The following is a 25,330-nucleotide window of genomic DNA, read 5'->3' on the forward strand; positions in this document are numbered from 1 at the left end:
ATGTGTCTCGATGAGGGAGAGAGTGCAGAGAGATTGAGCTGCTCTGGTAAATATTGTTTCCTCAGGCTAATAATGTCACTTCTGAATGTCACAATAAACTGGGCTTTTTCTGAACTGGGTGCGGTGCGTTCTTCACCTCGTGCACAAAACCTTTTCTAAATGCACACTGGGTTTATAGAAGAAAACTGGGTTGGTGGTGGAGTTAAATGGTGTGAAAGTAGTAAACTGTGTTGATTTATTGGTGGATCTCCTCAGGGTTTGAGGCTGTGGATCACAGGGAATAATGCTGTCAATAAACCTGTTATTACTGATCCTTATATAGGGTTTCTATTAGGCCTGCACCATACTGCAAATGCATGTGATGTTGTTGTTGAGGATTGTGATATTTCAATATTTCTTACTTTACAACTTTTCCCGATTCTTATGCACTAACCGGCCACTTTATTAGGTACACCTCACTAGTACTGGGTTGGACCCTTTTGCCTTCAGAACTGCCTCAATCCTTGGTGTTGTAGATTCAGCAAGCTACTGTAAATATTCCTCAGAGATTTTGCTCCATGTTGTCATGATAGCATCACACAGTTGCTGCAGATTTGTCGGCTGCACATCCATGAGGCCAATCTCCCGTTCCACCACATCCCAAAGCTGCTCTATTGGATTGAGCTCTGGTGACTGTGGAGGCCTTTTGAGTACAGTGAACTCATCGTCATGTTCAAGACACCAGTCTGAGATGAGCAGTTGGACAGTGAGTGTTTAGGTCATATCTTATTCTAATTCAGACTGGTGCATTCAGTCTTTAAAACACTGAGAAAGTGTAAACCTTTTATGCAGATGCTCTGACTCTGATTGGCTGAGGTCATTTTCCTCTCTCATCTCAACTCCGCCCATCAGTGTTTATTGTCAGATTTGGTTGTGTAGAGCTGGTGAGGTGTCAGATGTGGTGGTGGGGATTATATATGTGTTGCTTGTATCTAATTTTTGATTCTCAAAGTGACGGCAGCTCTGGACTTGCATGTTCTGAGTTTACATTAAAGATCTGCTGATGATGGGATGTCTCTCGCAGCTCTGATGGTGAGTAAATGAAGCCATTTTCATTTCTTTGTGCCTATTTTTCTAACAGGTACAGGATCTGAATTATTACAGACTATGTGCTCATTTACAGTTTTGATCACAGTTTTATGCATTTTCCTCATATTATTGTTTTTAAAACGTGATTTCACTGATATGTGTCTGACAGGCCTGAGACTATATCATACATAGGTTATATGTAGGATCTATATTGCACCAAAATATAATGCATTAAATGATATTGTTGTTATTATAAGACCAATTTATACTCATTATATAACGGCAGAATGACTATAATATCACGCATCAAGTGCACTCTTCCAAAGAACACATCGTATTTTATTCTTAAGATTCTTTCATTTAATTATAGTCATTTAACAGTTAATAATCAGGCATTGAGTCAGAATGTGAAAACGCATATCCTAAAACAAATTCCCAAGTAAAGAGTAACAGCGTTTGCAAGATCTGCTGCTAGATCTATTTTCTGCTGTCAGACACCCACATGATGACTATACTAATACTACAGTGTTTTTTATTAAATACTGTGGTGTTTCTTTAACAACACTCACACCTCAGAGATGGAGATGTTGCTCAGTCAGCTAATATGTTGCATCAGCAAATGTTGTATCACCAAAAATGAGCTCATGTCCATGTGTTGTAAGTCCATATATTGATTATTGTGGCAGGCCTAATGACCGTGACTGAGTTGATTTTGCGGTGGTAAACAGCAGGAAGATGTCATTTAGAGAGAGACTTGACTCAAACACACACACACACACACACACACACACAGAGATGCTGTCAGGTACCAAAAGAGAGAGGACGACTTTATTACTGTATTCATCAAACACTTCTGAATGCTTTCACAAAGACAGCACAATGATATCTCAGCACAGTCAGACCTACTGTAGACTGGCTAAAATATCCCTAAATTAGCAGTTTCTGTATTTTTGTGATTCATGTTTTTGTTTTTCCCTGTTTATTTCTGCGTGTGAGCTGCATTATGGGATCTTAATCTTTATTCGAACAAGTTTTAACCTTGTAGAGTGTGTAAGAGTCTTTTCTGCACGTGTGTAATGGTGTGCAGGGCTGTATTGTGTGTGTTGGTGTTGTATATTACACTACAGAAACCTTGTAATAAACATCAGCACATTTACTCTTATTTTACACACTTAATTCTCTAAATATTATATTATTTCAAACTAAAATGTCAATGAAAGTCACTTTGTTAAACTGTAGAGTTGAATTCTCAACATCAGAATAGGACAGAGCAGAGATCAACATCCCATAATGCAGTTCACCACCGCAGATAAACACAGAAACTGCAGATGAACAGATGCTTCTTTCAGTGTACGCTGTAATTTAAACACCACAACTACACACTAATCTACCCGGCGGACACATGGACACGTCTCTCCTTTGCATAGTTAAACTTTAAGCAGATGGAGAAATAAACTATTAACAGCTACAGAAATCAACACTTTCAAATGTAGGTGAGAAATGCCTGCGCTTATCGAGGATTTCAGTCAGTATCAGGGGAATTAACATGACTAGCATTGAACTGAAAACTGCTTCATGATGCACACTCACACACATCAGTGAAGTCAACTAATAGTGCTGTGTTTCTGTACTGAAGGACACAAATGCATTAGACATATCCAGCTTTAGCTGACGTCTGTGTTGAGGGAGTGTAGTACACTTCAGTGCAGGGAATTGGTTAATTGTGTACCTAAACTCTTGCATTCGAGATCCTCCAAAGACACGCTTCATTCATTTACAGTCACAACATCGAGAAAATAACCCAGCCAGCAGTCAGCATATTAACCAGAGGATTCCAGCATGCCATATGTGATGGATAAACTAATGTTAATGATCAAAATGAAATAATTCACACTGCATTACAATTAAGTAGAGTTAAAAAGTGAATAAAATCACACTGAAATGATATTTAATGTAGAATGTAAGTGTTATATCCTAATAAAGAGCACAATTTGCTCTCTATTGATGTACTTTTTCCAGCAATAGTCAGTGGTTTAGTATATGAAATAAAAATAATAATACAGTTTAATTGAAAAAGATTAACCCAATTTTAATTTGTCCACACTGGGTTTTGATAACCCAACCCACTATATATATATGTGTGGGTGAAAATATACAGATTAAAGTACTTTACGCAGGAGCGGCTGCAGATATTCACACATTATTGGTTGGAGACCTCCAGTGTCATGCACATCCATTGATTATCAGCTTTTTTTACAGCTTGATGTGTCAAACTGCTTTTCATTATACTATTTAATTTCATGTTTCGTCATGAACACACTTTACTGCCTTTTATCACTAAAAATGCCTTTTATAGTCAATTCATCCATAAGACCCAAGTAAATCTGAAGGTCTGAAATAATCGCAGAAAATGGTCCAATTTCACCCCAAAATATTGATATTCTAAAGAAATAGCTCAATGTTCCCAATTGAATACGTCTGCGTTTGCTCCATGTGCTCAAGTCTATCGACAAGATCCTAAATCAGGCTTCATTGCATTCATGATTTTAATTTAATTTTGGTTAATACTGCAGCTGACAAGTGGCTGGGTCACATTTAGTCTAAAACACAATCATCTGCAAACTAAAATGTTAGTTAATTAAACTCAGCGAGCCTTCATTATCCAGCTGTAAAGTAGATCATCATCATCATCATCATTATCACAGTAATTCAGACACATTTGTCAGCTTGATCATGCATTTCCACATATTTGACTGCAGTCATTAACACACAGATGAACTCATGAGGGACTCCATTAAAGGCGCAGTATGTCCTGTCCTCCACTAGAGGTTCACAACAGACAAAGGCGCAGTTTGAGAACACCGTGGCTGAGTGAATAATGTAATTAAATGATCCTACATACCTGCGTTTTGGATCTGTAAACTAATAACTTCTGCATCTGAGGTCATAACCCCCTCCAGCTCACGAGCTTAAACCAATGATTATCTAGATTTGAACATTTTTCAAAACATTCAGGATAAAGTGAGCTGTTACTTACATATTGTAAATACACACATATAGTGTTTTTAAAGGGATAGTTCACCCAAAAATCAACACTTACTCTCCCTCAAGTGTTTTTACGCTGTTCACACCAGATGTGCTCGAACAAATCTATGTTATTATCATGCCCATTGAAGAGCAAGCTCCTGATTGGTAAACGCAGCACGAGCGTCCTCTAAAGTTCAGATTTTCCAACTTGAACGATTCGCACGTCAAACACACAAAATGGACCAGGGGGGGCAAGTCGGAGCACTCTCTCTGGTCTCCAGGAGCTCTGCGCTGGTTGGGGAAATGCCAAATCGAACTGAAACAATCCATTGCAACTGCCGTAAGATTGGCAAGCAAAGTTCGGGACATTACAACCTGCAGAACTTGGAAACTTTAAAAAAATAAATAAATAAATAGGTCGCTGAAATAACCTTGTGGTGCACTCAGACATATGGTGCAGTGGCACGTCAGGGCGTCCTGAGTTCAAATCCCGGCTTGAGGACATTTCCCTACCCTCCTCTCTCTCTCTCCCACTCCGCTAGCTGTCTCATTACTGTCCTATCTAATAAATGCAAAAAGGTCAAAAATGAATCTTAAAACACACTAAATGCCATTTCATTCACGCTAAATCCCCCGCAGGATGTCTAATCACATCCTTGCATTGACTTAACATGTAAATCACCTGCATTTGACGCTCCATCCCTGTCTGGTGTGAACGCAGCATCAGAACTTCATGAGTTTATTTATTGTGTTTAGAGAAGATATTTTGAAGAAGCCTGAAAACCTGTAACCATTGACTTCTATAGTATTTGCTTTCCCTAATGTGAAAGTCAATGGTTACAGGTTTCCTGCTTTTCCTTTCTGTTTATCAGAGTGTAGAAACTCAAACTGGTTTGGGAGATGAGAAGGGTGAGGAAATCACGTCACTTTATACACTTTATTGAGGAAATTCGTCTTGAAGAAAAACAAACACAAAGAAGAGAATTACATTTATAAAAGTCTAATCGACGCAGGTAAGAAACTAATCTTTCCTCTACCCAAAATCAGTGACTTGTATTCACTAAATAAGCTACGATAGATGATTTAGTCGCTTCATTCAGAAATGATGACAGAATTTCGAGTTTTGGGTGAATATCTCTTTAACTGGAGTCAACTCTTTACAAATCGAGATGTACGCGGGTGTATTTGGGTCATACTGGCCACAGAGGATCACTCTGAACAGTCCTTTTGATCATAATTATAATTTTTCCCATAATCAAGCAGCCCTGACTTCCCTCATGAAAGGAATCGAACACATTGTGCCTTTAACTGGAGAGAACCCTCAAGACGTCGAACCCAAACTGTGCCTGAAATGTCTTGATTAGTGGTGAAGTGTAAAAGAAGTGAATGAGTGTCTGTTTGGCTTGCAGTGAGCATGGCTTCAGTATTCTCGCTCTCGCAGAGTTCATATCTACAGCAGATTTACAGCACAAAGCTGTTCTTCATGTGGAGTCAGTCTCCTGGACGGACGCTCATTACTGGAGCTCATCTTCAGTTTTCATCTTCATCCCGGCAGGTTCTTCAGCAGTGTTCAGTTCTGTTCACGTTAATCCTCCAGGAGGACATCAGAGTTCTGTTTATGGCCCGTAATATCAGATATTACACTGTAATGCCGAGTTCACACCGCAGGACTGTCTGAGCTCGTGTTCAGTGCACTCCAGTCAGACTTCAGGAGCCACATTTGATCTTGAGACTTGCTTGAATATTCTCAAACCCGTGCAAGGAATCAGATTCTGTGCTGCTGCTGATTCCTGACTGGAGTTGATGATGACTGCAGAGGCTGAATAAGATTGTTTGGTTAAAAGAGAAGAAACGTGTAGTCATTTGTGGACTACCTTTACGTTTGTGAATGTAAGTAATTTGTCAGAAGAGGTGGAGGGACTCGCGTCAGACTTCTAAAAAGATTTGCCTTGACTCCGTCTTGAGTTATATGACTGCAGTTAGCTGTAGAAGTAGATCATCATCATCACTCCCTCCAAAAACACCAGTATTCAGACCCGTTTCTCAAGCTTGGCCATGCATTTCCTCATATTTGCACAGATGAACTGAGTGTAAGTCCTCTCTGTAATGTTGCAGTGTGTCCTGCAGGTGTTTCAGCGTGGTTTCTCACTGCGGAGACTCGCTGCGGCTCTTCTTCTCTGCGCTACTGAACAGCTGATCATAGGCTGGCGGCGGGTGGTTGCAGTATGACGGCGGTGGAGGGTACGAGCTCATCATGGCCGCCGCAGGGCTCTGGCCGGAGTACACGGGAGTCAGAGACGCCCCCATCCCAACGCAGGGTTCCCCAAAACCCTGCATCACTGGCTGCTGAGACACTGGAGGAGGAGGAACAGCTTATTAATGCAAGACGAAGCACTGCAGAACTGTGAGTACACTTCAACATTATCCATGCAAGGTAGAGACGGTAGAGGAGGCGGGAAGGAGAGAGGATGGTAAGGAGGGAGGGAGGAAGGTAGTGGAGGAGGGAAGAGGAGAGGAAGGTAAGGAGGAAGGGAGATAAGGTGGGAGGAACAAAGAGAAAGAGGGAGGAAGGTAGGGAGGGTGCTAGAGTAGGAGAAAGATATGGAAGGACAATAAGAAGGTAGGTAGCAAAGGAGGGAGGAAGGTAGGGAGGGAAGAAAGGTAGCGGAGGAGAGAGAAAGGAGGGGGTGGAGGAAGATAGGAGAGAGGAAGGTAGGGAGTGAGGGAGGTAGGGAAGGAGGGAGAAAGGTAGGAAGGGGAGGAAGGTAGCGGAGGAGAGAGGAAAGAGGGAGTGAAGGAAGGAGGAAGGTAGGGGGGAGGAAGGGAGGTAGGAAAGGAGGGAGAAAGGTAGGAAGTGAAGGAGGGAGGTAGAAACGTAGGAAGGGAGGGAATGTGGGCAGAAGGGAGGCAAGTAGGCAGGAAGGTAGGGAAGTAGGGAGGAAGGTAGGGAAGTAGGGAGGAAGGTAGGGAAGTAGGGAGGAAGGTAGGGTAAAGAAGGCAGAGAATGGGAGGGTTGGGGTTTAGAGAAGTGGTTTGTCAAGCTCACTACTTTCCAACTTCTCTAGCTTTATTCCTCCCTCCCCCTTTTTTCTCCCTTTATCCCTCCCTCTTCACCTCCATCCTTCCCTACCTCCCTCCCTCCTTACCTCCCTCTCTCCCTCCTTACCTACCTCCCTCCCTCAGTCCCTCCTTACCTACCTCACTCCCTCCTTACCTCCCTCCCTACATACCTTACCTCCCTCTCTCCCTTCTTACCTACCTACCCACCTCCCTCTTTACCTACCTACCTCCCTCTCTTCTTACCAATCTCCCTCCCTACCTACCTATCTACCTTCTTACCTCCCTCCCACCCTACCTATCTACCTCCTTACCTTCCTCCCCACCTCCCTCCCTCACTGCCTTCCTGCCTCCTTCTCTACCTACTTGCCTCCTTCTCTATTCCCTTCTACCCTCCTTCCTGTTGGAGTAGACGTTAATAAAATACAATTTACTGGGTAATTTAATAGATAATATCAATAATTCTCATTAACTTCTGGCCGCTGCTGTATCTCTTCTAGCAACCTTATTTTCACATTCAAATGTCCGAATAAGCATCTGAATGGTGTTTAATGTGTGTTGAGTGTTTGTTGAGTGTGTGTTTAGTATGTGTGTGTGTGTGTGTTGGCACCAGGTGTGCTGACGGGTTGTCTGGTGAAGGACACATTGAAGGCGGGCTCGTCGCTCAGCACTGACGGATACATGCGCCTGCGAATGAAGAATCCAGCGCTGCAGCAGAAGAACACGCCCATCATCAGCAGCAGCCTATCAGAGAGCAGCAGTCATGAAGGACACGCCCACCACTAATTCAAGTACATATTTTCCATATTTCTGCTTTAAAATGTTACATTTGACATTTTAATAATAATTTAATCACACACAGATTAAAAACTGATGTATTTCTGAGTAAAATGAACCGTTTGCTGACCACTTCTCAGATTATTCCACTGTAATAAATGTAGGAGATGTAGTTAATGCAGGAAAATTTATAAATATCTAATACATTTAATGAATTATTTAATAAAAGTTGATCCTACCAGAAGTACCAGAGTCTCTGTATGGAGAGAGCCCTGATGCAGCAGCGGGTTCCACAGCAGTCCTCATATGAGCGGCATCTACACACACACACACACACACGCGCGCACACACACACACAATTGTAAATTGCTATAAATGAATCATCACGTGCTGGTTATTCTAACGTGTTATTATAATATTATCCTCTACAAACAGACTTCTGGCAGCGCTCCAGATGAGCTGATGAAGCTGGATTAAATACATTCAGTCCTGTTTTATTCAGCTTGCTGTGATTCTCATTTGCGGCCCTCATTCATTAAATGCTTCATAAGGTGCAGCAGGAACATTCTTCAAAACATCTCTCAGACTTCTCGGTCAATATATTTACTCAAGTTATTTCCTGTTTTGTTCATGTTCTCACAAAATGAGAAGTAATGATGAGATTGTGAGCTGATCTGACGTGTTTTGGTGGAGCAGGTCGGTTTGTGGTGCTGTGAACGTCCTCAAGGTGAACACGGCTTCATTAACCACTGAAGGTCTGTAATTAAAGCTCCTCATTAGCAGAAGAGCTTCAAAGTTTCTGCCCTTTAGTGTAATGAGCGTGACCGTCTGATATTTACAGCAACACTCTCTACACTGACGGAGCATGGCCGCATTAAAATTGACAAATAGAACAAGGCATAGGGGCGGCACTGTGGCCTCACAGCAAGAAGGTCGCTGGTTTGAGCACCCAGAGGAAACACACGCCAACACAGAGAGAACATGCAAACTCTACACAGAAACACCCACTAACCCAGCCGAGGCTCGAACCAGAGACCTTCTTGCTGTGAGGCCACAGCACTACCTACTGAGCCACTGCGTCGCCACCTTCGGAATATTATAGTAGTGTATTTAATTGTAATTATTTACTTTATCAAACTATATTAATGGTGTGTGTGTCCTAATTTATTAACGGATGCACATTGTGGGCACCAGAGGCATGTTAGAGAATCTGTGCAACACTGAATACACAATAATATATTAAGTTATTGTATTGTTGTTGTCTTATTTATTCTTTGTATTTGATGATCCTGTTTCAGAAATATTGATTAAATCAACATGAATACAGAGGGTACTCACTCACCATCTCAATCAGTTCTGAACTATTGAAGGGTTTTATTTTTATCCAGCAATAGTGAGGTTACACAGACATGTGCCAGATTTTGTGAATGTTTTATACAACATTTGTATTAGCAAACATATATCACATTGTTTCTGTGGGTTTTTACCTCATTTCTTCAGAGATAGTTACTGTCAGAGCCCTGCATTAGTGACCGTAATGTCTTATTTATCTTATATTGTTTTTGCTGTGTTCTTGCTGGCTGATCTGCTGCCACCTATAGGCCATTCTAGCCACTGCACTGCAGGAGAGTCGATCACAGCTGAAGCCAATCAGCTAGAGGCCTGCAGTGTGTACAGACAGCGTTCAAACGCTACTTTGGAGGACATTGAGCAAACTTTGTAAAGCAGTTTGATGTGGAACATGTTTTGGAAGCAAGAATGAAATTCAAGCAAGTGTCCTGTGTCTAAAAACAAGACTGGAGCAGGGAATTCAGCAGCAATTCTCAGTTACAGTAACAGCGGATGGTGATTTGGAGGAGGGGGGTTCCAGTCTAAAAGGTAAACATATGATTTATATATATGCTTCTGTTTATCGTGTGATGTGTACATGCTGTGTTTTCAAACCATCGTCTTTTCCTCATTAAAAAGAACAACACAAAATCATGTTAATAACACGCTGGTTAGCTTTATGCAGAGAAGTCAACACTTCTTGATTTTCACTTGCAGAGTCCCCTCATGGATCATCACTACAGCGCAGTGTCTATGAAGATGGTGAAGCAGAGCCAGAAAAGAGAGAGAGGTATGTGTAAGTGTAAGGGTAAGTGTAAATGCACATGCTCATTTACATAACATGCATGGTGGAACAGGGCAGGATCACATCACTTCCATAAGGGGTTCAGCACAGGTGCACTTGATGCCCCATTTCATGTTGGTTGAACAATATTGCTAGTAGTTGGTGTACTGTTAGTATTAGTAGCAGTTGGTGTAGTTGTTATTGCTGCTGTGGATGTTGTTGTTGTTGTTATTACTGAAATTTCACTACACTCAATCACAGATGCATTTTACTTTATATTTACCATACTGACAACTTTATATGCCACCTATACTGAGAGTATATTGAGCTTTTCCTTTTGCTGGTTCTCCTCGCTTTCTGCTAGAGACTGTTTTAGTATATATGTGTGTGTGTTTTTAGTTTTAATGCGAGTGTGTGTATGCACGTGCATGTGTGAGTGTTTTATTGCAAGTTTTAGTGTGCGTGCGTGCTTCATCCTCCAGTAAAGTGTTTAATGGTAATGAGCAGATCTTGACGAACGGCAGAATTCACTGAACGTTATGTCTGACGTTCAAACCAATGAAGAAGCAACACAGAGAGAAACCCTAACACTGACTCCAGATCAGCACGTAACACCACAGCACTGTACTTACATAAAGAAGAGGGGGTATCCTCCCTCAGAATACCAGCAGTACTTCTTAGCTTCCACACACTGCAGAAACAAGACAAAGACATTGAAGTCAGTGAATATCGTTAGTAATTACTGAATGAGTTACACGATATCTGTTAATTAGGGCTCTCAAAAGATCATTTTGTTTATATATACACGCAATATTCTTACACAGTGAGTACACACATTATATAAATACAAAAGTTTGACTGCGATTAGTCATTTGAGAGCTCTGCATTCTGATTCCTGAGTATATCAGTGACACTAAACATGTGAAAGTTCAGTTTTTCCATTGAGGTCAGTGTATTGTATACATGAATACACGTGTTTTAAAACATATCATGTGCTAAAATATGCCAGGACAGTATATTCCATCAAATCACACATCATACCTTTATAATAAAACATCAAACGGATTTAGATCTGTCAGTAAATCTCAGCTGATCTCCATTACATTTGCTATTAGTGGATCTCTTGTGAGTGACAGGTTGGCTCCGCCCATCACACTAGTAAACATTAATTAGAGAAGAGCTGTTGCTTGTGTGTGTGCGCATGCATGTATTTGTTTGTGCGTCTGAGTGTGTTTATGAATGAATGAGGAAGCTCTCAGACCACATTTAACCCTCAGCACACACACTCCTGCTGCTGCATTCACAACAACAACAACACAACACTGATCAAACGTCAATGCGTGTGATGCTACAGAAGGTGTGACACCTGGAAAAAGACATTTGCATAAAACATTAGTCAGACAGTTCCCAAAACACACACAGAGAGAGGGAAACATTGGTATTGGTGTTCATGACACGCTTATTATCTCCATAACAATCTGGCAACCTTAATCCAACATTCCCACAACATTCTAAGAACTAAGTATTGTTATTAGGGAATGACATCTGAGATGTACCTAAATCATTGCTTTATTATATAACAGATCAAACAAAGATGATCTCAACAGCCCATAATTAGCAGAGATCAGAGCTGACGATCAGAGAGGTCAGAGTTTGAGGGACACTGCAGCGTTCCTCCTGAACAGCACAGCCGCATGATGATAATCCCAGCGCAGGCTTTAAAGCTGGACCCAGTGTATTCAGCAGGGAAATCAGCCTCATGTTCACATCTGCTGTTTGTCAAGAAACACACACACTCACTAATGGCTGGCTCTACACCCACTCGGGACCGCCATTAAGACACAAAGTACACCAGAAACGCTCCATTTGTTCCTGGCTGGAGAGTAGGAGAGGGAGAGATGCAGAGCCGGCTTTAATAATGACATTAATCTGCATCCTATATTAGTGTTCTCGCTCTGCTGTCTTAAAGGAACACGGCACTTTTAGGGGGGAATAGATGTTCATTTTACAGCCCTGTTGATTATCATCATTTCTGAATCCATTCAGTTTATCTTCGGGGTGTAGAAAACACTTTTAGCTTAGCTTAGCATAGTCAATTGAATCGGATTAGACCATTAGCATCTCACTTAAAAAAAAAATGACAACAACTTTTCATGTGTACATCACTACGCTTGCATCTCTTAAAGTGGTCAAACACTAAGGGTTTTTCCTTTCCAACGTGCTACTTTTCTATTGTTTTTCAATGTAAACACACGCTTGACAACGTCAAGCGTGTGTTTACATTGAAAAACAATAGAAAAGTAGCACGTTGGAAAGGAAAAACGCATTGTGAACTGCCCCCAATACTGTTTAAATTATCCATTGGCTAAAATGTGGCCTATATGTGGAGCATCATCTGCTTTAAAGTGTACCAATGCTCTTCTGCGAGAGTGAGAGCTAATCTGAGTGCCTGTTACACCAGAATCATCCTGGGCATTAGGCTAAAACCTTTGTCTCTGGTAAATACAGATTCACAAATCCCTGTATCAACACTAGCAGACACAAACAGCACAGTCCCTGCTGGGGTCTGACTGATGCTGAAACTCTGCTCAATGACAAACACCCTCAGCACTGCCAAAAGCACCACAGCACACACACACACACACACACACACCACAACACTGCTTTACTTTCGCTTGTGTTCTGTAAACTCAACCCTTGTGCACTGCTACTACATTTTGTTATGATTGAGATGAAAACATCCACTGAATTAAACCACTGTAAAATGCATTAGATTCATATTTTTTTTGCATAAATCTGTTGATCAGCCTCAGCCCTGATCAAAACTACTAGATGATGGATCAAGGGGGGGGCAGGTAATAGCGCTCAGTCTGATCCCCCGAGTTCTGAGGCTTGTGGAAATTCCAAATTGAACCAAAACAGACCATTACAATTGGCTTTAGATTGGCAAGGAAAATTCAGCCCATGCGTTAACCAGCAGAACTTGGGTAGATTTAAAAAAATAAACAAATACTAAATGATTTTAACTCTTTAATTGCCAAATTCCCAAATGATGTCATTGATTTGGTGAAAAAATACCCACAAGATGACGTATTTTCAATATAAAAGTAGCTGTGGACTGGATTTATTTACCTTTTATCACAGTCTTGCACATGTGATCAGTTAGTATCAACATTGGCTTTGATGCATTGCTAAATTTTCATTTTCTTTCTGCCTAATTTACTGTTGTTGTCTGTTTTTTCTCCATTGACTTCCATTATAAGCACATTTGATGATTCATAAACACACAGTCTTTGTTTTTGTTTACTCCGTGTAGTTGTAAGAGCTGAAGTGCATATTTAGATTTTGTCAGACACATCAAGGTAAGTGCTCACAGATCCCTCTCACACACTCACAGACACATGCACACTTTAATTTGCTGTTATACTATATAAATCTAGAAAATAAGCTTTTTTGCACAGGCCTATCTCTAATGGAGCCAACTGATGATCATCAGTAAAAATGACAAATTTTACCTCTTCCCAACAGGGAAAACCCCCAACAATCAAAAATGCATGATTATATGGTGTATATGATGGTTACAATGAAGGTCAATGGAGCAAAAACAGCCACCAGCAGTAAAATAGGGAGAAATAAATGAAGATGAATCGAAAACAATACATCACAGGCAATGTTGTTTCACATGTCCAAGATCCAGTCCACAACTGCTTTTCATAGTGAAAATATGCCATTTTGTGTGTTCTTTTTCACCAAATCAGTGACATCATTTGTGAACTTAGCTATCAAAGAGTTAAAATCCTGTGACTTTTTTATTAATTTATTTTTTATGATTTAGTAGTTTTGATCAGGACTGAGGTTGATTAGGGAATGACTAGGGGAAAAATATATATCTTTAAAGGAATGGTATGCTTAATGCATTTTTAAAATTTAAATACAAAGCATGCAATGAAATGCATGGAGATCATGCCCAATGCTGTGATATTATATAGAGTGTTGCTGCATCCCTACAATTTATAGTGACAGAACTAGGAAAGCAAAAACAAACTCCTCATAATGTCTGGCAGAGCTCAGAGACCTGTGCATGAGTGTTATTATTCATGTTGTGTACAGTAATGAGTGTGTGTGTTTGTGACTGTACAGCAGTGGTCCGGCTGTAATGAGCACATCATTACACTCAGGAAATGTGTGTGTGAGAGTGAGCACAATATTTTGCATTTAATTGATGTTATGCAACAGTTTATGAGAGAATAAGCTGGTGTATATTGATTGATCAGAGGATTTATGAGCGAGTGTGTCTCTCTCCTCTGACGGTCGCTGTAATAATGGAGTAAAACAGCATTGCTGTAACCGCACACGCAGTGTACTGCTGTACAGTAAAGCTGAATGACGAGCTTTGAAATGCAAATACTGTACTTATCAAAGGCTGAGAAGTTAAACGAAGGCAGCCTACAGCTAGACAACTACAGGCATTACATCTGCATACATCACACACACACACACACACACACACACACACACACACACACACACACACACACACACACACACACACACATACACACAAAATATACTAGTCATTTACTGTAAATACTGTACTGTATATATTACAGTGTCTACAACTCTAACAAATGCTCCATCATACTGAAGTGTTCATTCATTCATCTTCCTTCAGCTTAGTCACTTATTTATCAGGGGTTGCCACAGTGGAATGAATCACCAACTATTCCAGCATATGTTTTACACAGCGGATTCCCTTCCAGCTGCAACCCAGTACTGGGAAACACACATACACACTCATACACTATGGCCAGTGTAGTTGATCAGTTCCCCTATAGCGCATGTGTTTGGACTGTGAGGGAAACTGGAGCACCTGGAGGAAACCCACACCAACACAGGGAGAACATGCAAACTCCACACAGAAACACCAACTGACCCAGCTGAGACTCAAACCTGAGAGCTTCTTGCTGTGAGGCCTAGTGCTAATCACTGAGCCACCGTGCCGCCCATATAGATAAATATTATTATTTATATGTTTACTACAGTCAGCTGTGGTGTATTGTGGTCTAATATACCCTATAGCTGTAGAGAAGTACAGGGTCATTTCTTTATATTAATATCGTTGTTGTGTTATCGCCACAACTCATCAAATATTTTGCTGTAGCATGGTTCAAACAACTACATATTTACTAAACAATACTATAGTATTTTTTCAGATGGATATACTGTAGATGGATGGATACTTAACCACAAATAAATAAACAACATAAGTAAACACACACACACACACACACACACACACACACGCGTGCAGCCAAAGTGATCCAGTTATTTTGCAGGCATTGTGTGAACAGGCAGACAGTATACAAGGCCTCAGAGCTGATCCAACAATGACAATTCAGATGATGTCAACAACACAACAAACAAACAAAGAAACATAATATAGTCCGCACGCGCACACACACACACACACACACACACACACACACACACACACACACACACACACACAACTGAATATTGCTGCAGGTGCTGCTCAACCTTTAGTCTACAAAATCAGATCCAAACCCAAAGCATCATTCAACCAGATCTCCTCATCTTTACAGCAGTGCTCCTGTGTGCTTTATTGTAGGAGGAGCGCAGACACAAAGGCGCGCAGACACACACACACACACACACACACACACACACACACACACACACACACACACACACACACAGCTGTGCTGCAGAAATGATGAAGCAGTAGTGAAATGCCGAATATCATATATGTATGTATGTGTGTGTGTGTGTGTATGTACTGACCTCTAGCAGTGTCAGCAGCAGCACCGCCGCCGCTCCGCCGCTCCTCATGGCGCACCGGCGGACAGAAACACCGTCAGCAGCGGCCGCTCATAGCACCGCGCACAGAAACACCGTAAACACCGTCAGCAGCGGCCGCTCATTGCACCGGACACCGAAACATCGTCAGCAGCGAGCGCTCATAGCACACACACACACACCGGACACCTTGCGCTGCGTCACCGCATCCACAGCCGCCGGGAGTGTATGTCGGGAAGCAGAGGACCAGGACAGCGCCAACATCTCATACGGCTCCGGCTCTCCAGCAGTCACACACACGCACGCAAACACGCGCACGCGCACAATTCCTCTGGAGAAAAAAAATAGCACACACACACAGTCACTCGCTGCACTGTACTGCCTATTACATTATACTCCGTGTTTACCTTGAATAACACTAAAAAACATGGATTTACAGGTCACTGTTCAACAGTGTTGTCCATAAATGTAGATTACCTGCATTAAAAAGACTTTTTAAGACGAGAAAAAAAATAATGAAACAATTATAATACAAAAAATATTATATATATATATATATATATATATATATATATATATATATATTCTACAGTTGCTATGGTAACAATATAGTAATTGATCTGTTGTGGTGATTCTACAGTTGCTATGGTAACAATATAGTAGTTGATCTGTTGTGGTGATTCTACAGTTGCTATGGTAACAATATAGTAGTTGATCTGTTGTGGTGATTCTACAGTTGCTATGGTAACAATATAGTAATTGATCTGTTGTGGTGATTCTACAGTTGCTATGGTAACACAACAACTATTCCTATAGTTGCAAAAACAAATGACCCAATACTGTAGTATTGAAAAACACTTGAGTGTGATTAAACTGTTATTTGTTTATTACACTTATTTACATGTATTCACAGAACATTGTATTTAAACACAGTAAACAAAGTTTGCAACATTTATTAATTTTTCAAAGCATGCCACAGTTAGCTTTTTTTGTTGGTTAGTTAGAATTTAGTTTTAGCAGGCTTGAGGGTGTGCAGGTGATGTGAAGTGAACTGACCGACCCAGAGTCAGTGGAGCTCTTCTCACACACACACACACTGTCATAGCAGCAGAATCCCCCCCAAATTACACACACACACACACACACACACACACACACACACACACACACACACACACACACACTCAGAGACAAAGGGTGTTTGTTCTCTCTCTTAATTTCTCCGCTTCACTAATGAGCGAGGCTGTAATGAGTGCAGATTATTGGCTGTGATCAACTGAAGTCTGTCTCTCAGGTTGCCATGAGTTTCAGAAGAGAAGCAGAGAAATCCAATTATCTGAGCTGAGACTGGAGCTGAGTGTGTGTGTGTGTGTGTGTGTGTGTGTGTGTGTGTGTGTGTGTGTGTGTGTGTGTGTGTATGTGATAGTGTATGTGAGTGTGTGCTTGAGATGCTGAAATATGAAAGAGCAAAATACTGCCACCGGTCACTCACTCAGCCGGTCATGTTCCGTGTTTCATGATATGGGCTTATTTCTGATGTTTCACATTTACCTTTTTAATGTAAAGCACTTTGAATTTACATTGTATAAAAATGTGTTAAAAACGGAAAGCCTCACCCTAAAGCACTGATAGTCTATTTTAAAGGACTGATAACTCAAAAGACCAATAGCTCCACCCTAAAAAACTGATAACCCCGTCAAAATGACTAATAGCCCCGCCCTCGAAGACTCAGCTCCACCTTAAAGGACTTATAGTCACGCCCTGGAGCAATGATAGCTCTACCCTTAAGGATGGATAGCCCTGCCCTAAAAAATTAATAACCTCGCCCCCTAAATGACTAATAGCTCCGCCCTAAAGGACTCATAGCTCTGCCCTAAATCACTTATAGCCCCACCCTAGAGCAATGATAGCTCCACCCTAAAGAAAAGTTACCCCCGCCCTAGAAGACTTGTAACTCCGCCCTAAATGACTGATAGCCCCGCCCTATGCGTATATATAGATTCTCCTGGTCTGGAAGTACAGAAGTACAGTACTGCTCATCCTCAAGATCTGCAGGAAGGAATGTGCAGTGTTCTGTAATCTCATTTGAATGATATTATCCCAGAAGCAGAGCTGCATCATGATCAGCAAACGAGCCCAGTCTCTAATGAAGTCCAGTCAAACAGCCATTCTGTGAATATTAGCTTCCGTCCATTAGCAGACGGGTATTGACCAGCGGAGGAAACACATTACATTATTGCATAACAAATGCTTTATGGAAGCACCAAGATGCGCATACATTCTGAAAATATGCATATAAAGCTGATGCAGTCATGCTGAGTACTAAATAACCTCTTGAGTGTATAAGATAGCAGTTGTTTGAGAGAACCGTGTGTTTAAGATGCCTGATGTGTTCTGAGATCTGAGAAACACACAGATTATCTTCCATCATGGACCGCATCAGTGAGATGTGCTTGTTGAAATGAGGATCATGTACTGAAGCTGCAGAAGGTCATTTACTGGACAGCAAACACTTATTGATTTACAAGAGCTGAATCCTCAAGCACTCGCGCAGCGCTCATTCTGCTCTCTGATAGTGATGAGGTGTGTGAATACACAGTGTGTGTGAGTGACTATATACTTATATTAGATGCCTCTAAAATGCTTGAATCTGATTGGCTGATGAGCAGTCAGGCATGCATTTCGTTATATGTTATTGGAATTTTACTTAATAAATTGTTTCTACGATGAGAATTTGATATACACCAACATGAAAAAATACTAGAGTAAATTTACAGTAAATAAATACTGTATTCTTTTTGAACCATGCAAGAGTAAAGTACTCCCAATAATTGAGTTCATTATTCATGAAGTGATTTTACAGTCGCTATGGCAACACAACAACTATAGTAACTGATCTATTGTGGTGATTCTACAGTTGCTATGGCAACACAACAACTACAGTAATTGATCTGTTGTGGTGATTCTACAGTTGCTATGGTAACACAACAACTACAGTAATTGATCTGTTGTGGTGATTCTACAGTTGCTATGGTAACACAACAATTATAGTAACTGATCTGTTGTGGTGGTTCTACAGTTGCTATGGTAACACAACAACTATAGTAATAGAAACAAATGAGCCAATACTGTATTTTTCAGCAATATGGTAAATTACACCACTAGTAAACACTAATGTATACTACAGTTTTCTAATATATAGGCATGTACACAGTGTGTGTGTGTGTGTGTGTGTGTCACTTTCGAGTGTGTGTCACTTTCGAGACACACACAAACACACACACACACGTGCGCACAAAAAAAGTACTAATCTCATTAATAGCAAGTACTGTATTGTTTTTGAATGATAATAATAGTAACAATAGTAAGTTAGTGTTTAAATCCTCGTGCACTCTTAGACACAGATGGAAAGTTTTGTTTGTAGTGATGTTTCCAGTGTAAAGGCTTCTGCACTCTGTAAGTTTATATATTTATTTATTTATTGTTGAACAGCATCATTACTCAGATCAGGGCTCGTCCATCATCTGAGCGCTGCTGCTGTCATTGTGACCGGAGGAATAATAGAGAGACGCAGCGTAAACGGAGATCTGTGGTCGTCTCAGAACAGTTTGTCTGAAAGTATAGAGTCAGCTGTTTGTGTGTGGAAATGAACTCTGGATATATGCTAATAGCCCTCTCCTGTATGGCACACTACTGCGCTGTTAGAGATCTGCTGCTCTGCTTTTGAACAGCCTTCAGCTTGCAGATGAATACACTGAGTAATGACTGTGTGTTCACGGATGGATGATCTGCGTAATGTTCTCCACAGCTCTGTGTCAGCAGTGTAAAGCACACTTTATTTACTGGATATGTTAAACTCATTGACATCGATCAAATATACTTTTATATTTTATATTAATCTATTGACATATAATATATTAGTTTATATTAACACACGCTCACCGGCCACTTTATTAGGTACATCTGTCCAACTGCTCAATGCAAATGTCTAATCAGCCAATCACATGACAGCAGCTCACTGCATCTAGGCATGTAGACATGGTCAAGATGAATCCCTCAGTGTTAGTTCATGAGTTAAATAATGTTATTTTCCTTGATTTATGAATGCATTAGTGCTCTGTCCACATGTTGGAGAGATATTAGTAACACCCACAGGTTGTAGGAGCGCTTGTTTTATATTTATATTGTAAATAGATTTCTGTTTGCACTAATGGCTTTTCAGCTGTGATGCTGTGTCAGCAGGTCTGCAGTCCTGAGTCAGCACTAACACTACAGGATACACTGCACTCCACATCACCTACTAGCAGATCATTCCAGAACAACACCAGATGATGATGATGAAGATGTGCACTCATGATAGTTATAATGCAGCTCATCATCAGCTATCACAATCCTGCAGTAACGATGACGGCCTGTGACTCATTTCTGAATTGAGCGGTCATTTCATGCATATTCGAGAGTTATAAGTAGATATAGAGTTATAAGGTAATCCATAATTCATGTAAAACTGTGCAACATGCTGGAAGATGATTGGGTTGTTTAGTGGTTCACTTTTTTACCCAGTAACAGAGTTGACAATAACAGAGTAGAAATAGACAGTAACAGTCAACACATCTCAATCAGTCTACTACTGGTGAATGCTAAACAGACACGGGGGCTCAGTGGTCAGCACTGTGACCTCACAGCAGAAAGGTCACTGGTTCGAGCCTCGGCTGGGTCAGTTGGTGTTTCTGTGTGGAGTTTGCATGTTCTCCTTGCGTTTGCATGGGTTTCCTCCGGGTGCTCCGGTTTCCCCCACAGTCCAAACACATGCGCTATAGGGGAATTTGATAGGCTAAATTGTCCGTGGTGAATGAGTGTGTATGGGTGTTTCCCAGAGATGGGTTGCGGCTGGATGGGCATCCGCTGCATGAAACTTGCTGGATAAGTTGGGGGTTCATATAATAGCCATGATTATTATATATACATGATAATATAAAGCCATATATAATCATAATTGCTTTTCACATTTTGTACAAATTGGATTCAGATCTGGTATTGTGAAGTAGAGATTTGAGTTTGTTTTGAAAGTATATAATGTTTTGACCCTGAGGAAACATTGGGTTGTTCAGAATATATGAAACGTATTGTTTAATTTAATTTATATATAATTGTATCAGTGTTTTTCACATCATTGCCACAGTGATGATAGCTTTAAATGAATACAAAATTGGCTAATAACTAAAAACATTGGTGCAACTACAGTCAAGAATGCAGGACAACATTTTATGTGTGGTGATATTAGTCAATATAAGTGCTTTGTAATTCTTTATTATTCATTATATTAACACTGTTGAAAGTGTTGCAGTCTTCATGAGGTTATTTGAAGGGGTTCTGCCGCCATCTAGAGGACACAGTTATTCATCACACTCTTCAACCACTTTATTATTCATTTATTTATTTATTTAGTTAGTTAGTTTGCTAAATATTCCAGCACCTTGCAGACAATTATGTTTGTTTCCAGCACATGTCAGCAAACAGACAATGAAATATATTATATTATATTATATTATATTATATTATACTATATTATGAAGTTATTCTATTCCAACTGAATGTGCAGTATTTCCACTCTGATTTTTATTTAGCTTTATTGACATTTATTATAAGCAATGAAACGAGTTTTGCTGTTATATATATAAATGATATATAGTATACTTATATAGTATATATTATATATAGTATTCAGCTCCAGACACATCAAAGAAGTTCAAATGAATCAAAGCTTCGTTTAGTAAAATCACGTGACTCGGTTTACCAAATCACTGATTCAGTCAAATGATTCACAAAGTTTGAAAGGCGCAAGTTTCTCGCGTTATTACTAGTTTTGTAGATTATAATAAGTCACATATATGTCATATATTATCTCATCTTAACTAATATTTCATGTTAAAATTTTATCCGATGAATCGACGTGTGAAATCCTGCATCAGAGAGTCGACTCTTCGTGCTGGAGATGATGAAGGACTTCAAGTGTTCAGCCCTGAATCTCTGACAGAGATGATGAATGAGATGAACAGTGAGGGATGCTCTGCCTGATGATCAAGAGATCATTAAACCATGGTTAATGAATCTGCACTGCATTAATATTCATTTGCTCTGTATGTGTGTGTGTGTGTGTGTGTGTGTGTGTGTGTGTGTGTGTGATGGTGATAAACACAGCTGTAGATGCTGGAGTGGACTGCAGGGGTCAGTGCTGCTCTGAGTTGTGTGTGTGTGTGTGTGTGTGTGTGTGTGTGTGTGTGTGTGTGCGGTCCAGGATGAAGATCTGCACTGCTGCTCATCTTCAGATGAACACACTGATCTTTAAAGCATTAATTGAAGAGTTTAATGAGAGTCAGCTGACTGAAATGTGCGCACGCATAATCAACTCTTCAACACACTCCTCTTAAAGGGACAGGTGCAATCTCTGAACTTGAGTAATAGATTTAAACTAGTTTCAGACCTGCTTGAGTTTCCTTCTTCTGTTGAACACAAATGGAGATACCTTGAAGAATGCTGGAAAAAAACAGCCATATTGGGGTATTAAATAACATTTTTATAAATGGAAAAAATCTATAGAAACATAAAAAATATAAAATTTTGTGGAAATTTTGTCATTTCTATTTTTTGCAAACATTATTATAATTAATTCAATAATTTAATGGATATAACTGTAATAATACAAATATTTTAATCAAATTATAACTGTATTTTAAGAAAAAAATAATAATAATGCAACTAATAAAAGAAACATTAATAACAGTAGACTATATTTTGCTATTCAACTACAATGTAGACAAATAAATAAATCCTGCATTTGGTCTTCTGCACACAGCATCATCATCATCATCATCATCATCATCATCATCAACACTGCAGAGGAATCCCCCAGCCTGACTGAAGCGCTGCTGCTGCTGGCTCACACTTTATACCTGAGGCGGCTCTGAGGGGCGTGTCCCTGTGATGTCATCGGCTGTTCACGTATAAGGAGCGCTGAGTGACCGGAACTATGGCTCCTCCGGTGGAGACAGTGATGTAATGCTTCATCTTCATCTTCATCTCCAGCTCAAGACTTTCATTTTCCTGGAGGCTTTTTTAAAGGAGCAGGTAAGAGCTTATATTGATTCATATTACATTATTTATATTTGTGTGTGGGTTAAAACTGATCAATAATTTGACACATGAAAAATGCTCAATTTAAGAAAAGAAAGTAAAACACCCTCAGAAACGAATGTAAAAAATGTGTAAAATAATATGTTTTAAAAAATATATATTATTGATATTAATTTAAACAGATGCTTTTGTGACTGCATGAGTCTAAAGTAATATTAAAGTAATAGTTATGTTTTGACTATATTGTGTTTTTGTCATCTCATATTCTCTAATGTTAACTCATGAAAAGTTATGCTTGTTATTTATGTATATTTAAAGTTAAACTTATTAACATATATAATTTGTTTAAATATTTAGGAAAATGGCACAAATAGACTGTCATTATAGCCGTCTTCTGTTTCATGCATTATTATTATTGTTATTATTATTATTATTATTAAAATATATAATAAATGCATTATTGTATTGTATTGTTTTATTATATTACATATTTGATTACATTATAAAGTTTAAATGTAAAGTTGTGTATAATATAGTTGCTTAATAAATTAATTATTATATTATGTTATAATAAAAACTATGATATTACATTGTAATAAAACCTTACTACTTTTATGATGCAATTAAAAATGTATCAGTAATGAAGCGCAGAGTCAGAGCAGATGTTTGGTCAAAGCTGCAGTAAACAACACTATAGAGCATCCGTCTGCTGTTCAACACAGCTCAGTTCAGCTGCTGCTCTTGTTGATGTCCAGTAAAAACCCCTGAAACCTGGTTCTGAATGTACATTACAGGTCTACATGCATGCCTCTGCACAGCTGGAACTTTCCTTCATGCAGCGCTGCAGTGTGTTGCTCATTTGCATGTCAGAAATTACTTTATGCAGTGATTTTTATAGCTGATCAAAACCTGTAGTGTGTGTGTGTGTGTGTGTGTGTGTGTGTGTGTGTGTGTGTGTGTGTGTGTGTGTGTCTGTGTGTGCTATTTATTTGCAGGAAATATACACACATACTGTTTAGTGCTCATGACACGCTGCAAAAACAACACAACATTACCAGATTTTAGCGCAAAACCAATGCATTGTTAATACTTTCATTTTATTAATAGCGCAGCATCAACACGAGCAAGATTCACTGCTAAATACAGCAGACGATTGATCATGACACGTTCTGCTAGGTGTAGACAGGGTAATATGTCAAAGCTTCTCTTCTGATCTGTTCATTCATCTGTGTGCTGTTCAGAGCTCCTCTATTAGCAGTAATCTCCAGGGTAGGTCAGTTCGTGGTCAGACGGTGTGTGTGTGTGTGTGTGTGTGTTTGTGTGTGTGGGTGTGTGTGTGTGTGTGTGTGTGTGTGTGTGTGTGTGTGTGTGTTTGTTGTGTCCTGAAAATGTCTGGTCACGCTCAGTAGAGGAGAACAGAGCGTGGAGATTCAGCTGGGTCACAGACACACAATCCCCAGCAGACGGACAGACGGACGTCACTCAGGTATTATTGATATGATCTATTACTGTGTGAGGAGGATTGAGCTGCTCTTCACAACTCAAAGTGTGTGTGTGTGTGTTGGGTTTGACTGAAATGTTGTTTGAGCTCTGAGGTTCCTCCTCATGTGGGAGTTCAGTGTGTCTGCAATCGCCAGTGTAGAGTGTGAACAGCTTCTGATTCAAATACACAACAGACTTCACAGGTTGTGGCTGAAAGCCTGTAGACTGCACACACACACACACACACACACACACACACGCGCATACACACACACACACACACACACACACACAAGCATACATTCACTAACGCACAAGTACACAGACACACGTTTACACACACACACAAGTACAGACACGCATACATGCACAAGAGCGCATACACACACACACACACACACACACACACACACACACACACACGCATTCATTCACTAACGCACAAGTACACAGACACACGTATGCACACACATAAGTACACACACGCATACATGCACAAGAGCGCATACACACACACACACACACACACATGCATGTACAAGTGCAGACAAAAGTACAAAGACACGCATGCACACACACAAGCACATACACATGCATGCACAAGTAGACACACACACACACACACACATGCATGCACAAGTACTGTACACACACACAAACACATACTGTATGCACGGACACACAAGTACACAGACACATACATATGCACAAACATGCATACACGCATGCATGCACAAGGAGACACAGACACACATGCACACACATATACACATGCACGGACGAACAAGTACACAGACGCACACATGCCCGCACACACAAATGCATACATGCAAAAGTGAGCACACACGCATACAC

At 40.1% G+C, this 25,330-nt stretch overlaps 3 protein-coding genes and 1 long non-coding RNA gene across 8 annotated transcripts in view; 3 read left to right on the plus strand and 1 right to left on the minus strand.

Annotated features, from left to right (window-relative positions):
• lancl2 (LanC lantibiotic synthetase component C-like 2 (bacterial)) overlaps positions 1-114 on the plus strand; it is a 22,054-nt gene extending 21,940 nt beyond the window's left edge. For all 4 annotated transcript variants that reach the window (XR_012399137.1, XR_012399138.1, XR_012399139.1 and 1 more), the window contains one exon: positions 1-114. This exon is cut by the window's left edge. The gene's annotated coding sequence lies outside the window, so the exon portion shown is untranslated.
• A 1,755-nt stretch (positions 115-1,869) lies between these two features.
• On the minus strand, positions 1,870-16,147 carry vopp1b (VOPP1 WW domain binding protein b). The gene is made up of 5 exons (XM_005170613.5): positions 15,845-16,147; positions 10,675-10,733; positions 8,169-8,246; positions 7,763-7,896; positions 1,870-6,449 (listed from the first exon to the last, which is right to left on the minus strand). Exons 1-5 carry the CDS (start codon positions 15,890-15,892, stop codon positions 6,241-6,243), a joined length of 528 nt encoding a protein of 175 aa, XP_005170670.1. The 5' UTR covers positions 15,893-16,147; the 3' UTR covers positions 1,870-6,240.
• Positions 7,826-22,797, plus strand: LOC141380798 (uncharacterized). Of its 2 annotated transcripts, none has more exons than XR_012399636.1 (3): positions 7,826-7,943; positions 9,531-9,807; positions 9,976-10,681. It is a non-coding gene; the product is annotated as an uncharacterized lncRNA (long non-coding RNA). The 2 variants fall into 2 exon arrangements; XR_012399637.1 differs by lacking the exon at positions 7,826-7,943 and adding an exon at positions 22,716-22,797 and having other exon boundaries at positions 9,555-9,807; positions 9,976-10,048.
• Positions 22,798-22,898: 101 nt separating this feature from the next.
• The window catches only part of si:dkey-225n22.4, a 45,956-nt gene continuing 43,524 nt past the window's right edge, over positions 22,899-25,330 (plus strand). Inside the window, exon 1 of the mRNA XM_068217133.2 lies at positions 22,899-22,987. The gene's annotated coding sequence lies outside the window, so the exon portion shown is untranslated. The remainder of the gene's footprint in view (positions 22,988-25,330) is intronic.

Source organism: Danio rerio, chromosome 24, assembly GCF_049306965.1.
Source record: "Danio rerio strain Tuebingen ecotype United States chromosome 24, GRCz12tu, whole genome shotgun sequence".
NCBI classification, from domain to species: Eukaryota; Metazoa; Chordata; class Actinopteri; order Cypriniformes; family Danionidae; genus Danio; species Danio rerio.

Bases quoted from the DNA above. Each gene is read 5' to 3' on its own strand.
- vopp1b (XM_005170613.5), bottom strand. From the start codon at position 15,892: ATGAGGAGCGGCGGAGCGGCGGCGGTGCTGCTGCTGACACTGCTAGAG. The intron at 10,734-15,844 runs GTCAGTACATAC...TTGTTTCTGCAG, and splicing joins TGCTGCTGACACTGCTAGAG to TGTGTGGAAGCTAAGAAGTA. The intron at 6,450-7,762 runs GTGCCAACACAC...CTCCTCCTCCAG, and splicing joins ACAACCCGTCAGCACACCTG to TGTCTCAGCAGCCAGTGATG.